This window comes from Epinephelus fuscoguttatus, linkage group LG5 (assembly GCF_011397635.1).
Source record: "Epinephelus fuscoguttatus linkage group LG5, E.fuscoguttatus.final_Chr_v1".
In the NCBI taxonomy this organism is placed as follows: domain Eukaryota; kingdom Metazoa; phylum Chordata; class Actinopteri; order Perciformes; family Serranidae; genus Epinephelus; species Epinephelus fuscoguttatus.
This window is the reverse complement of record NC_064756.1, coordinates 24092923-24109377: the sequence shown is the minus strand read 5'-3', so window position 1 is coordinate 24109377 and position 16455 is coordinate 24092923. Positions and strand designations below refer to the sequence as shown.

The 16455-nt window shown below is 43.1% G+C and overlaps 2 protein-coding genes across 2 annotated transcripts in view; one reads left to right on the top strand and one right to left on the bottom strand.

Annotated features, from left to right (window-relative positions):
• The first annotated feature begins 3382 nt into the window (after window positions 1-3382).
• Window positions 3383-5091, top strand: LOC125889423 (alpha-(1,3)-fucosyltransferase 4-like). Its single transcript, XM_049577440.1, has one exon. The coding sequence runs from the start codon at window positions 3475-3477 to the stop codon at window positions 4654-4656; it is 1182 nt and encodes a 393-aa protein (XP_049433397.1). The 5' UTR covers window positions 3383-3474; the 3' UTR covers window positions 4657-5091.
• Window positions 5092-12774: 7683 nt separating this feature from the next.
• Window positions 12775-16455, bottom strand: part of LOC125889422 (collagen alpha-1(XXVI) chain) — a 31815-nt gene continuing 28134 nt past the window's right edge. Inside the window, exon 14 of the mRNA XM_049577439.1 lies at window positions 12775-15229. Within this exon, the coding sequence (XP_049433396.1) occupies window positions 15090-15229 (140 nt within the window). The 3' untranslated portion in view covers window positions 12775-15089. The remainder of the gene's footprint in view (window positions 15230-16455) is intronic.

The window sequence follows — 16455 nt, the reverse complement described above, 5'->3', positions numbered from 1 at the left end:
TGTGTGGCCGGGTTAGAGATGGATGCGTGGCCCTTGGGAGCTGCAGGCAGAGAGCAACACTGATCATGTCAGACAGGCTGGGGAGGCTGCATAAGATCATCATCACCCAGCAGTGGAGTGAATCGCCGCAGTGGCACTTTCACACAACCTCTGACCTCTGGGGTAACCTCCGAGGTCATGATCAAGGTCAGGGGTCAGTGAGGGCCTCTGTGATCAGGGAGCTCGCAGGCCCCTCCTGCCGCTTCCTTCTCTTTTTCTCCCAACGTTCTTCGTTTTTTTTTTTTCCCCTGCTCTTTGCCTCATCTTCTATCAGCTTGTCTATCGCTCACACTCTCCTTCGCTGGCCGGGACCAATTGAGACATCCCATCCCCTGGGAGTGCAAAAAGGAAAGCAAGAGAAAATCAATAGGGAAGATGAGTGAAGACCTGGGGGTCCCATCAAAAACTGAATGCTTCTCCCTGTGCTGGTATGATTCACACGTACACAGAAACACATACAGATACACGGCGGTATTACTTTTGACAAACAGGAAGGTTACAGTAAACATGGGCTTTGCTGGAGAAAAAAATGTGTCTGCAAAATATGTATTTTTTGTGCATTTGACCTGTGATAGCACTAATAGGTGCAATTTCATCGCCTAATCTTTTCAGAGTGGTTGACACGGTCCATATGAAATGACCTGAGAAACCCCACATGTGGTCGGCTTCAGCAGTGATGTCTGAACAGAGAAAGACGCAATATTGATCCCTCCATGGAGATTCAAGGTCTGCAACAACAAATGAAAAAGCTTGATGACAAAAAAAAATTCTTTTCTCGCAAGAGAGAGGCAGAAAAATGGAGCAAACATAAATGCCAAGCTTTGTGTATCACCCTGGCTGTAATTTGAGCTGAACAAAATGTCACCATATCACTAATCAGTGCAACTTTAATTATAGCACATTTCCAGCAACATTTGCATTAAAATAAACAAAACTGAACCGAAAGCAGACAAACAATATTCATTCCTGTGTGTCATTTCCTGACCTCAGCCACCTCTGCTATTTCTGAGGAAAGACACACATGTGTGTGTAACGTCTGAGCCTCACCATGTCTCCATAACTTATGAGATTGCTGAGTTTCTTCCCAACACAAGATAACCCCGGGCAGGACATTAAATGATCGGCTGAAAATAGAACTGTTCACATGAAAGGGAGGATAAATAATGCAGAAAGAATACAAAACCTCTTATGGGGATAACTAGTCACACACACATGCACGCACACAAACACCGAGAGATCTTTCTTTCTTTTTTTTTTTTTTTTTTTTTTTGCTCCACAGTGAAGAAAAGTGAATGGATGTAACAGGAAGGAGGAGGACCCAGTGGAGACACACATGCTTCTTGCTTCATCTCCTCCCACTCCTCCTTGTCTGCCATTTTTTTCCGCTCACACTCAGACTTCATGACATACTCTGTGTCTGTGGGGAGGAATAATGTTGTCCCAGCCACGCCATGTTTTTCCTGCCCACCAGAGATCAGACACAACACACAGTGCAGGATTTCCAACCCCGCCGCCTCATCATTTTTTCATGACTTTTGATCAGGATGCATTCACATGATGACGGCCTGGACAGTGGGTCCTTTTTCAAAGAGAGTAACGTGTCACTATCTGATGCCCTGTGTTGTTTTTAAATCCCTGTATTTGTTTCGGTTAGATCACCAAAATTAAAACTGTGAGTCATTTATTAAGATTTCTAGTTAGAGGGTGTTGCAATGCTGGGTCATATCTGATAAATAAAACATCCAAGACAAACCTTTTCAAAGCCTTCCTGCTGCTTGCCTAATTTCCAGCTAAAATGTTTATTCATTGGCCAAATTAAACATGCATGTTTGGAGAAAAAAGCCCAATGTCACTGCACAACACAGACTGCACAGAACTCCTCACTTCCAATCACTTTGTGCTTGTGTAGGGAGACACCTAGTGGGGAAAGACGTGAAGGAAGATTGAAGTTCCTCTTAGACCAGGGGTGTCAAACTCATTTTAGTTCAGGGGCTACATACAGTCTGATTTGACTGCAGGTGGGCCGGAGCAGTAAAACCATTGCCTACTATCCTATAAACAGCAGACACCTCCACATTTTCCCTTTTTTCTGTTTAAATAAGTGTATTTAAAAAGCACTAATCCATTAACAAAACAGATGACAAACAGCCTGTGACGTCTTCAAAAGAATAAATGCAATTCCAGAAGTGTGCCTCAGTTGTTCCACAGTTAGTCAGTCTACTACTCAGAGTCATTACATGTGCATTTTTCCATACATTGCCACTCCTGTGTAGTAATCCTGACATCACCACACTTAAGTGAAAGACCTGTAATATGGTCAGGGTGGAAAAGCCTCTGAGCATTTTGCATGAGGAAAGCAACTCAATGTTTAACTTGCTCCTGAAACCTGGTGCCTCATAGCCTTAACAAGTGCATCGCTATTAGGTGTGTAAGGTCATCCAGTGGGCCGGATTGGACCCTTTGGCAGGCCGGTTCTGGCCCCTGGACTGTATGTTTGACACCCCTGTTTCAAACAGTTTAAGTCAACCAATGGTCAAATTATGAGACAATGGGCCCCTGGTCACAGATATGCAAAGGGCCTCACCACCTCTCCTACATGGGAGCAAGATGCAGCAACTTTGCAGTGGTTTTTGCATCTCTTTGTGGTCATTATGTGTCTCTTCCTTATTGGTACATGTTAGTTTGACATCTGACATATTGCAGGTGAAGGCCCCTGACACTTTTGGCCCCTGTGCCTATGCCTGGTAGGCCTGCTCAGTAATCCATTTGTGAGTAAACCCCTGAAAGCTGAAGATTATTTGCTAATTAATTATGAGTTTACTGGCTGTAACTCTACATTAGGCTCCAGTGTTGTCACATCCTATAGAGTCCTGGCGTGACTCCTAGCCTCAAAAGCTGCTTTTACAAGCTAAATGAAAAATATGCCTTGTGCATTACGAAATGACCTTTGCTTACTTCATCAGCAAGTCACCGCACCCTGAGCCCAAGTGTTTACCCAACCTAAAAGTGCCTGGGAGGCCGACCGGCCGTCAGCAGGCCGCACAAAAGCTCCTTTCACCGGTAACAGGAACCCAGACCAACGCTGCCACGTCAAGATGTGTGAGTACACAGCACTGATGCAAATGTTTTTTACTCTGTTGTGAGCACTGAGGAGAGCGGATAGGACTGGCGACAACAATGCAGGAGGAAGCTTGTTGTGTTAGTAGTGGCTCTGTTGACAGACAATCTGACATGGTGTCACTTGCGTCATTGTCTCACCTGACACGACAATGACTTTAAAAGTAGGACATTAAGGTGTGCCAGCAGGCTGTAAAGATTTTTATCATTTACATTTCTTGAAAAGGTGCAGCAGCCTGCTGCGTAGTGGACAAGGGGGACATGGTGTTCCTGTAAGGTGTTTGGACTCTGAGGGAAACTGCGGGGTGAAGGACGTCGATGGGAGCTGGGGTTTATTGGAGAGCAACGGGCCGCTCCACAATCACAGCTCCCCGGACTGACAGGCGCTCAGCTTTGTCCCAGCAGGAGAAATGCTGTGCACTTGTTCTCATAAGGACCTGCTCCTGTGTGTGTGTGGCCACCGTCAGTTTTCTGCTCCTCCTGGGAGTCTGCCTGCTCTACTTACCGGACCCGTTCACGCTGGAACCGTCTGTCTCTGAGGACAGCGCGGTGACGCTCCTGATATGGACGCACCCGTTTCATCGGTACCACAAACTTCCGGACTGTTATGCGATCTATCAGATCGACGGGTGCACGCTCACCGACGACGAAGGCGCGTACCCGCAGGCTGACGCTGTTATCATTCACCACCGGGAAATTGCCACCGGCACCGCTGATCTGCCCCCGGAACCGCGGCCAGGTGCGCAAAAGTGGATATGGATGAACTATGAATCCCCCGCGCACACACCCAGACTGTGGGACTTTGAGGATGTTTTCAACCTCTCACTGACCTACCGCACAGACTCAGACATATTCCTGCCGTACGGGTATCTGGTACCCCGTGAACGCAGACCCAAGGGTCTCCAGAACAGCTTTGCGCATCCGCTCCGCGCACCCTCGCGCTCACACCTCCTCCGACCCCGCCTCCTAGCCTGGGTTATCAGCAACTGGTCGGAGTCCCATGCACGCGTGGCCTTCTATTATAAGCTGCGCCGGTACATACAGGTGGATGTGTTCGGGCGCGCGGGCCGCCCGTTACCGGAGGACAGCGGCGGCCCCAGCGTCAGCGTGGTGCGGCTGGTCGGACGGTACCAGTTCTACCTGGCGCTGGAGAACTCTCAGCACACTGACTACATCACGGAGAAGCTGTGGAACGCGGTGCGGGCCGGTGCCGTCCCGGTGGTTCTGGGTCCGTCCAGGCAGAACTATGAGCGCTTCCTGCCCCCGGAAGCTTTCATCCACGTGGACGACTTCCCCACGGTGAGAGGGCTGGCCCGGTATCTGCTGATGCTGAGGCGTAACCCGGCCCGGCTGAAGCTGCACCTGGACTGGAGAGGGAGCTACAGCGTGCGCCAGCCCACCTTCTGGGCTGAACACTACTGTGCGGCCTGCAGGGCGGTGAGGAGGACCACAGGCAGGACTGATGTGATCAAAGAACTGGAGGGATGGTTTCACTCATGACAACAGCAGCATCACCTCCAGCACGTGACTGAATTGTGACAGTCAGACTCACTGCCCACCTGATGACACCCAGCTGTCAGAGTTAACAACTGAAATCTGCTGACCAGCAACTGTATTTGTTTGGGAGACTGTTAATTTCATTTTATTTGTATAACTTTAATTCAATCATGTGATCACTGAGAAGGACTTTTACTGATGTTTGTCTGAATTTGATTTTGACTGAGTCCATCCCTGTCGTTTGAAGACGGTTTCAGTCATCGGAAGGTTTTAGTTGGCCCATTTGAAAACACTAATTACTGCCAAATGTGTCAAAATCCTTGCTTTCAAATGTAGTACCATGCAAGAGTATTATTTGTGTGTTGCTATGGTGTTGGTATGGTGGTGCTGAAATTTAACTATTTGACAGATAATGGATAAAACAAATGATCTATTCCATGCAAGTGTTATGTCTTTGCAAGGTGACTTTTATATGGAACTGGAATTGAAATCAGGACTTATGCTCATTAAGAAAATATGATTCTGGATGAATTAAAATGTGCAAAAAAGCAGGTATGTTATAGGTTTGAGGACAGGTAATAAATATATTCAGAGCGAGTGTGTGAATGTGTAACCTGGTGTGTGTGTTTGATTCAAGGTTGTATTATTAATATGATCTCCAGAAAGCACATGAATGCGCGTGTACCTGAGGTGTTAGCGCTAAACCAAGTTAATCACGGGCGGATTACTGAACATGTCCACTGGGCAAAGGCCCAGGGGGGCCCCTGGCCTTCACCTGCAAAATGTCTTTAAAATTAACTTATAACAGCCAGGAAGAGACTCAAAATGACCACAGAAAGAAGCAAAAATAATTGGGAAGAGATAAAATATAACTGAAAGTGACTCAAAATGACCAAAAAGCCAAGAAAATTACCCCAAAGAGACACAGAATTACACCAGAAAGACAAAAAATCACATCGGAGACCCAGAACAACCAAGAAGAAATACAAAATTAACTGCAAATAGGCACAATATAACTACAAAATGGGCAAAACAATGATTAAGTGACACAAAACAACCAAAAACCTTTATACCTTTATAAAACACAAAACGACTCCAAAGAGACCTAAATAACCACAAAACCAGCAAGTTAACTGCAAAGAGACACAATTTTCTTCATATTTTTTATATTTATTTTATATATTTGTATTTTTTACATGGGCTATACCAGGACCTGAGAATCGAAATTTTGTTCCACTGCATATAAATGTGGTGTGATTGACAATAAAAGATCCTTGAATCCTTGAATATAACTACAAAGTGGGCAAAACTATCACAAAGAAACACAAAACGACCAAAGAGGCCAAGAAAATTATTCTAAAGAGACACAAAATTACATCAGTAAGACACAAAATACTACAAAAAGAAAAGCAAAACAACCATAAGGAGACACAAAAGAGACAAATAAACCTCCACAAAATTACCAAAATGACACAAAATGAACACAAGCAGACACAAAATTACCTTTATAAGACACAAAATGACTCCAAAGAGACCCAAATGACTACAAAAAGAAGCATATTAACTCCAAAGAGTCACAAAAATGAACAAAACAATGACAAAGTGACACAAAACAACAAAAAAAAAAAGACGAGAAAATTACCCCAAAGAGACCCAAACGACTACAAAAAGAAACCACAAGGAGACACAAAATGACCACAAATAGACACCGAATTACACACAGAAGGAGCATTTACATTGTGTCTGCACATCACTGACCCCTTACCTATCAGAATGAAAGCATATAGGTTTTGTTAGACCTCAAACCTGCTGTTCATACCTCTGGTACGACTTGCTAGAGAGCAAAACAGCTGTGCTAACACACACATCCTCTACCAATTCATTAAACGTTGCTATTTACACAGCCATGCTCATTTCTCTGATGTTTTTCCTGTCCTTTATATATTGTCATAGCTTAGGCTACGGCAATAGGACAGAAAAAAAACCTTGAAAACAGGAGAGGGAAGGAGGAGGGGAATATGTGCGCTTCAGGAGTCACTTGATAGGAATCAGAAGCTGTGATGTGGATCATTTAAATTTACACCTCTGAGTTAGTGCCCCTGACACAGAATTAACACTTTACACTGTCAAATGAGACATTTCCTGCAGGCACAAGGGCAGCGAATAATGTTGCTCCCCATAATGAGCTGATGCCTCAGCAGCTGTTGAAACCGCTGACGTCTATCAGCAATAATGCTTTCAGACGGCCAGAACATCCAGACCCCTCATCCCTGTCATAATCCCATTCATGTACACAAGGGAGTTATAAGCATATCTGGTTACTGTGAGTGAAATCAGTCTTTATGCTTGCAAATATAGATCCACTACATGTGCTGATGCTTGCTTGACATGTTGTCAGTCAGTACCTTTTCACTGTGGGAAGCATGCACAGAGTCACCTCTGTTCTCTGGACAGAACAGGCGCTGGACATTTAGCATAATAAAAGGGAGCCCCTCCTCTCGTTTCTGAAGACCTCATCCGATCACAGAGACTGCAGGAAGATCCACGCGTTGGTAGGAGCAGAGGTGGGACCAAGTCAAGTGAATCTCAAGTCTTTGCACTCAAGTCAAAGGTTATTTTAACATAATACATTCATTCATTTTCCGTAACTGTTCTTCATGTTAGGGTCACGGGGGGGCTGGAGCCTATGCAGGCTGACGTTGGGCAAGAGGCGAGGTTCACTCTGGACAGGTCGCCAGACTATTGCTACTAGTATCACAGGGCTGAGACATAAAGACAGACAACCATTCATGCTCACATTCACACCTACGGCCAATTTAGAGTCACCAGTTAACCTGCATGTCTTTGGACTGTGGGAGGAAGCTGGAATACCTGGCTTCCCCCATGCTGACACGGGGAGAACATGCAACCTCCACACAGAGGGGCTCGCTCACCCCAGACTTCCTCCACCCTGGGTTAGATCTCTGATGAATAATAACCGGTAATGTGGATTTAATGACTTAATGGGTCAAGGCAAATAATGTCTGTTAAGTTACATTCATACAGTTACATCACTTTACTGTAAAGCAGCCTTTAAAACCAAGAAAAGACAACACTTAAGATGTAATGATTTCCAAAATCGGAGGCTGTATCTAGTCTCATATCACGATATCGATTTAATGTCGATATATATTGCCCAGCCCTGACTTAATTGTAAAAAAAAAAAGTTTTGCTGACAACACACCAAGGTTATTATAGTCAACTAAAACTAAACAAAAAACTAGGTATAAAAAACATTTTAGCTGGCTGGAATAAAAATAAAAATGAATTCTCAAACTCTACATTTCAGCACACAGAATCTCCATAAGGATTTGAGTGAAGCTTCACAAGGCTCTGGATTACTTTGAAGCAGTAGGGGCTACACAGTCTAAGTCAGGACAAGTAAGACTCTGACTTATCAATCCACCTACAGATCATCATGTTCCTGCTGTAGACACTCGTCTGGGTAAATGTCTGTACAGGATATGCAATAAATTTATTGCACTCATTGACTTCCTATTACTTGCCATTTTTTCATGCAATATCTGGTCAGCTATACGAAGTAATTAATACTGACTATAATGTTGATCAGGAATCATCTTGGAAACCACGAACGAAAGGTTAAATGAAACAGAAATACTATCAGCTACTGGGCTGTTTATGTTTTTGGTACTTCTGCTGACTAAGGCTGGTTCCCACCTCGGCTGGTCCGACTCAAGGGAACCACCGTGGACCTCCTTTCTCATGGGACACATCTGTTCTGTTGCCCAGAAGCGCAAAGAAGAAAGAGGCTCCAACATGGTCAGCATGTTTAAGCAGAGCCAGATCCAGGAGTCTGAAGAGGTCAGAGATCAGACAAGGTGTTCATGTAGGACAACTGTCTCTCCCTCTTGCTATGTGGAGCCGCACTGCCTCTCATGGTAACCTGTGTAACTGCCCTCTGCTCGCAGGCTTTTACCATCTTGGGTAAGAAGAGAGACGGTATCACTGATAAGAGCGACCTGAGGGATGCTTTAGCTGGATGGATTGGCGTTTCAAACATGTTTGAAGAGAGGTCAAAGGTCAACTCGTGCAGAGGTGGTGATGATTGTGCTGAGTTTTTTTGTTAGGTAACTTTTATTTTACTTTCTAGAAATACTTTGTTATAATTTCTGTTTCTGAAAAATGTTCATGTGATCAATTTATACTTGCAATTTTTTTTTAATGTTTCATCTATTATCAGTTGTGACTTTAGATGTGTGCAGTGCTGAAAATGAAGTTACATAGGCGCATAATGGACAATAATGATAGATTCATAGGTGTTTTTTCTTGAATACTACACTACAACTGTAACTTGGCTGTGACTGGGAACCCTAATTAATATTTAATATATTTTTTTGGCTTGGTTTGTGTTGTTGTTTTAAGTGAAGCTGATCATTTATTCATGTTTTAGTCAAGTTTAAAGTTCAGCATTGCTTTTTATTGTCTCCCAAAGGAAAAACTTGTCTTGGATAGAAGGAACTGGTGCATGAAAGCAGACATTTCACAGAAAACAGTCGACTATAATCTTGATGTGCGATAAAGTCTTTATTTTCTGTATTAAAGGTTCAGTGTGTAGGATTTGGGGGTCTATATTGGCAGAAATTAAGTAATGTAATAAAAATGTTTTGGTTTTTTTTAGTGTATAATCACCTAAAAATAAGAACTGCTGTGTTTTTGTTCCCTTAGAATGAGCCATTTATATCTACACAGAGAGTGGGTTACACGGCCATATTTATAGTGTGGTGGCAGAAGTGAAAAAAATAACGAGTGAAAAGATCACGTTGTCTTTTGTATTATTTAATAAAGTGATAGAACAGAATAAAAAAAATTTAACAGAGTGGATCTATTTCAGCTGAAAGGTCAGAGCTCTGACACCTGGAGTGTCCTCCGTAGGTCTGACAAAGAATCACAGATTCAGTCACATAATATAATTAAGATGTAGAAGTGCACAGAGAAAGGGAGGCAAAGGGAAGGCCTCCACTTAGTAGATAACTGTCACAAGACCAGCTACAAAGTAAGCTTCTCATACATTAATGAAAACTCTAAGGACGCAGTTCACCTCAGGTACAATGAAGCCTTATACATAGAAGGAGGCAGAATATTACATGTCTATATATGGTAATGATTCATTTTGTCCCTAAATACAGTAGTCCAGAATAGTCTAACAAAACACTGGCTCTCCATAGGGCCATTCTCAATTTCGCATTGGCCACCACAGTTAGCTGCCTCTCGCGGCAAGAGCGTCAGACCAGTTTTTTAACATTACACCAGTTTAAATCACAGGGTCCATTTTTTTTAAAGGGCGAGACTTCTGCAGATAATTTGGCTGCCAGTGACAAAATTTCTGAACGTCTGGATCTTAAGTTATCAGAGAACAAAGAGGAGCACAGATTAGCATGTGCTAGGCTAGCGGCCTGTCTGCGATGAGCCGGACAGCATTGGAGAAACACTGATTTGTAACGTGAAACTTCTTTATCCGGTGTTTTTACAGGTATAAATCCCCGGGTCTGTTTGTTTTGGAGGAGGAGAGACCTCTGTGGATAATTCAGCTCCTGGTAGAAACCCCGTGAACGTCTGAATCAGAAATGTTGTGAGCACACATAAAGGTATCAGAGAAAATAGGTGGGCTGTCAGTGACGTGCCGAACAGGGTAGGAGAAACACTTATTTGTAACATGAAACTGCTTCATGCAGTGCTTTTTACTGGTTTTAATCACCTGGTCTTTTTGATTTGGAGAGGAAGAGACCTCTGTGGATACGTCAGCTCCTGGAAAAAAATCTCCTGAATGTAGAATACTGAAGGAATTCTAACCAGGAGAGGTTTAAGCTGGTTGCAATCTGCAGTCCTAAACACTTGATGCCTTTAGATGCCCCTAAATCTTTCACTCTGGGCCATAAAATTTAACATTCACAAAAAAAGTAGTAAAGTATCATGTGAAACAGAGTCAGTGCAGAGTGCATCATGTCCAACAGTTCTAACTCGCAGCTTTACCTGTGTTTTTCTGTGTTTCGTCAGGAGCTAACCCTGAGGAGATGATTCTCAATGCCTTCAAGGTCTCTGACCCAGAGTCCTCAGAGGGGGTGGGAGTGAGTGTGTGATTCTCTTCACAGACACCGCAGAAACGACTCTATGGCTTGAGATGCCTCTCGCAGGAATTCATCACTCACATAACTCTGAACGGTGCTTTGAACAGCACGAAAACATAAATCATTAGCAAAGTTCCAGGATGCAGATAACGCATATCTTGGTCAGTGAAATACAGATCACAGTTAATTCAAAGTCAAAGAGATGGAAACCGTAATTCTTCGTTCCTGTTGCTCTCCTGCAGGATGAAATATCACCTCGTGTCACAGGCTGACAAGTTTACAGAGGATGAGGTGAGTTGTTGCTTGGCAACAAGGTGAAATATTGGATGTATCAATATGAGATAGTGATTCAAAGGTACCGGCGGTGGCGATACTGTTGAACAAGTTGAAGGTGAGCACTGATGAATACCCAGAATCTGAGGCAATTTAATTTGATTTAAACCCCTTAACTACCAGCTACAGCTTATTACAAAGATCCTTCTCAGCTCTCTTCCAGACCCCCTCTTCAGTAACAGTGCCATTCATAACCTTCATGGCCCCTGGCGAGAGACACAGTAATCTCATTTGTACAGCAACAGATGTTTCTCTTAAAAACATCCGTTGACTGGGGAGTGAAAAAGTCTGCCTCTCATTCTCTCGAGGGATCAAAGAGACCAGTCTAATCGCTATGAAATCTGTCACTTTTGTACTGGTTTGAAGAGACATATTGACTTACAGTAGGCTCACTATGTTGTGAAACGTAAACGCGCTCCCTCTCTGTCCGTCTCACACAGCCTACACATATTTTATGAGGAAGCTTTCATGCTCTGTACATCAAAAGGCCGCACAGAGGAGGGAGAAGCGAGAGGAAAATGCATATGAAACAACAAAACCCCTAGACAAATAAACAGCGCAGCGTTCCCATGGCAGCGCGGTGCAGTAATCTGACGGCTGGCTTCCCATGGCTGTGTCTCGCTGCCCCATAGACCTCCACTCTGTCTCACTGATGGCTCCTGTGATTGCAATCATCCATCTTACTGTCAGAGGCAAAAAAAAGGGCAAGAAAGGGGAAATCACACACACCATCTCTCTCTCGTTCCCTGGTGTCCAGCAAACAAGCCACCCCACTGTGAGCAGAGCCAACACATGCGCCTGTGTGTGTGTTTGTATGTATGTGTGTTGATGCTTATATGATCTACAGAGGGAACATGTGTGGGTGTGCATCTTTGGTTGTCTGTGCCTGCCCATTATACTGCATGATCAGTCACTGGAGTGTACGCGAGGGAGCGGTGGACATGTCTGATCTTGCAGCTGATCAAAAGCACCAGAGACTTGTTCCCTTGTGGCCGTGCAAGCGGGCCTCATATCAACATGTCTCTGTTCAGTAGACAGGAAAAACAAGAGGAGAGAGACAGACAGAGGAGGAGGAGGAGGAGGAGGAGGAGGAGGGGGTACATCAGGAGCAAGACAGAAACAGGCAGGCAAAGCACAGATGAAAGGGTGCATAAAGAGGCCAGAGTGGAATATATGACAATGATACATAACCGCACTTATCTCTCCGTTCTGTTGAGCTAATTGAAATGGCAAAAGCCGGCTCTGTATTTGTCTGTAGATGTAATAGCATGTGTGATCTCTCTTTTTGCAAACCTGACAGCTCTTCTCATCACAAAAGCTCAGGATTCTCTTTTTAAAAAAAAAAGTGCAAGTGCAACCCTTTACCTGTTTGCTTGCAGGTACATCGGATGTTTACAAACTTCCCTGTGGATGTCGCTGGTAACCTTGACTACACGAGCTCGTGTTATGTGATCACCCACGGAGAGGACAAAGAGCAGGAGTAAAATGAGGAGAAGAGACACAGGGATGAAAAGAAGAGGAAAAGGAGCAGCAGCGGAGCTTCTGCCTGTAAACACTCTTGTTGAGAGGTTGTGGTGTACAGTGTGTGTGTGTGTGTGTGTGTGTGTGTGTAAATGTAATTATGTACAATAAAGTGGTGACTCTTCGAAATGAATCCCTTTGTTGTTGTGACTTTAATCTCACTTCAATTACCAACACAGATAAATATCTGCTGAGCACCATGTCTCGCAAATTAAACTACAAAGCACACCTGAACATGTTTAGTAAAAAAGATAATGAAACATGCACAAGACACAACACAACACATTACTTCAAAAGTACATCAGTAGACTCAGCTCTCTATAACATATGATAACTTATCAGAAACAACACATACGGACAGGTCCATCTATTTTCTGCTGATGATGGTTGAAGAAAACGTTTGACGTTTTGGTGTGCTTTCTTGCTGAGAGTTAGATGAGATGTCTGTATGGTAAAAGCAGCTGCCAGCAGCCGTTAGCTTAGCATAAAGACTGGAAACAAGGGCAAACAGTTAGCCTGGCTCTGTCTGAAGCTAAAATGAGACCTGCAGTTCTTCTGACTTCGGGGTCACACATCTTTCCAAAAAGGATTTCCACCACTAATAAACCTGTAGTCACACCAGATAACTATCCTAAATTAGCTTATTTTGTTGTGTTACACATTTCTAGCCAGGGGCGGAGCCAGATGTTGTAAACATTTGGAATCCAGGGAGGTTTTTCCCACCAGGTACAGCAGCTATATTCACTACTTTTCAAGCCATTTACATCAATCTCTTTACATCAGTTGGGAAAATCAAATGTGCCTGTGTGTCTAATGCTACTATTTTTATGTTACATAACAAAGGTAGGCGTAGGAATTTGTGTAAATGGCATCACTTATCTTAACTGCATCACTTATCTTAAAACCTGTTTTTTTTAAATTCTCTGCTGGAGTAGATGCAATAATAATCTGGGCTGCTGAGTAAATGTGGTCTTCATAACTCTGAATGACATATTTAACCAACAGAAGAACACTTATTAAATTTCTTTGGGTCACTGCAATGATTCTGGGCTTTGGAGAGATGATTCGGGGCTGATTCCCCAGAAGACACCCCTCCAATCCGCCCCTGTTTCTAGCTGTTCATCAACCAGTGACACCAGATACACACTAACAGTTTATAGCTCCTTTAAAATCAGCTGAATTGGTTTACAAGTGTAAATACTGGATTTCATTTAGATGTAACTGTTATTGATGGTGACTTTGCAGCCATTTTTTTCATGGTTTGTTGACTCTTTTTTTTCACCAGGCGAGAGATATCATCGATGTCAGAAATTCCCGAAATCTCCAGTTCTGATTTATAAGTCAAAAGCTGACCCGAACAGTTCTTTTCCACTGGGCTGCTCATATTTTCGGTCTGAACATATGATGTGAGCGCAGCTAGGTTAACTGTTTCCGCCTATTTTCAGTCCTTATGCTACACTCAGCAAACTGGCTCCAGTTTCATATTTAGCATACAAACATGAGAGTGTTATCAAACCTCTCATCTAACTCTCTACAAGAATGTGAATGAGTTTATATCCCAAAATGCAGAATTATTCCTTTTGCACATGCACCTTGTAATGACGAATACAATGATTGTACCAGGCATGGGACCAACAGGCTTGGTCTCTTAGAAACCTATTACAGAATAATCATATCAGTTTGGAAACAAGTCTCAGAGGCAGTTTATGAAGAAGTCAGTGTAATCCTGTTTAGAGCTCCATCAGCCAGTCGCGTGAAGGTGAACTGGAACCAAGCAGGGTCTGGGTCCCTGGGCAAAAACTCAACTGTTTCAGCATCTCCTCCTTTTGCTTTCCAGATGTGCACTCTATCCAGATGCTATTCATTTCACCTAACTTTATTTTAAGCAGATATTCTTGGCAGCCCGTCATGTCTTACCTCAGCTTTAACAAGGCAGAGCAAGCAGAGAGACACAAAGAGAGGAGAAAGGAAGAAATATGTTTGACAAGCTAACATGAGATGAACCCCGAGGTCGTTCCAAGAATGTGTTTGACACTAAATAGTATATTTTGGGTCCAGCTCTCGGGAACTTGCAGCCTGAGGAGCTTTGCAGCATCAGCCAAGGAAACTGATGTGTTTACGAGGCAGCCTGTTATCTGAGGAAAAGCAGGATGCCAAAATCCTCATAACACTTTATGAGATTATATTTCATTGTACAACATTGTACAAGTGCTGCTGCTAAGGTTATGTAGACTAAGAGCATGCAGCAACAGGGCCAGAAAGGCTAAAAAAAAAGCCTTTAAAAGCCTTTCATGTGGTTGAAATGCTCAACATCTCTTCATTTAACAGCTGAAAAAAGGGAAAATAAACTGCAATAACATAAGAAACATGATATAAACAAAAATTGTACGTCCAGTCAAGCCAAATTTTCCACATCCATCACAATTACACACACACGTACATAATTAGACTGTTCTCTTAAAGGGGAACTCGTCTCTGTCTCTCCCTCAGTCCTGGAGCGTGAGGAGGGGTTTGAACGGGCTGACGGCGCTTGGTCTTTATGGCAGAGAAAGACAGAGGGTCCAAAATGCTGCCAAATCCAGATCCTTCAGAGTTCTCTGTGTAAAGACATGAATGACAAAAAAACAATCATCCAAAAAATACCCTTCTTCAAATACTGCATTAAATGAATATGGAAAACATGTTTAATTGCTTTCTGGAGGAGAGTTAAATGAGAGGACCTACACCACTCTGTGCTTTGTTAAATATGAAGCTACAGCCAACAGAGTGGAAACAGGTGGAAACAACTAGCCTGGCTCAGCCTGAAGGTAACAAAATCCACCTACCAGCACCTCTAAAGCTCACTAATTAACACATTTTATCTTGAGCGTTAACGCCTACAAAACTGAACAATGAAAACAACATTTATGTGCCAAAGTATGTGTTGGAAGCAGTAACCTCCTCGTCACAGTTTGTGTTGGTTCAGGGGACACACTAAACCCCCCGGTGGGCATAGCAAAAACGTATGTGGGGATTTAAATATGAGCTTTATATTTTTTATAAAACAGAGCAAGGTAAACAAACGATTAACAGGTAACACTTACATGGCTGGGATGATTCTAACTTAAACATCGCCCCAAATGCATCATAGATGGCTTGCGGATGGCTAACAACTGTTTTCAACACCAACAATAGATAAATGATCACAGAAGTTGTTCAGTGTCACCCAGAGGAAAGGACAATTCAGAATTAGAGCTCTTCTTTGTCCAGCCTATTTCTCCTAGATGTAACTGAGCTCAATTTAACGTCAATCTGAGATTTTGACCATATTCTTATATTTCTCAAATTCACCTCCTGAGAAAAAGCCTTCCTCCTGTCTCAGCCTGAGTCTAATTTTAGATCTTAAAATGCTCTTTTCCCTATCTCGCTACAGTATTCTGTATTTGTCTGAAAAAATCAGCTCTTGAGGTAAGAGTAAAATCCAAAAGAAAACTTGATTGGCTTATAAATGAGCCTGCACAGTTTCAGGAATTTGTTTCAGTGATCAAATTCAAGTCTCAGTTCTGTCTATTTTATCTGCTTGCGGAGTTAAGAAACCTCCGAGAAACATACAAGCACAGCAAAAGAACTTCTGCTTTATTAAGTTTTCCTCTGGGTGGATTTATCATCATGGATTTACTTTACAAAGTCTCCAAAAAGACACCAAAGCTGTATTACAAAGCTTCTGAAAGGGATGACATCGCACCTGAGGCCTCGCTGACGGGTTCAGGGTAAGTGTCTCACATGTAGCGTTACAACAATATTTCACGTTACTAGAGTCATGTCTATAGACCCTTTTACTGTT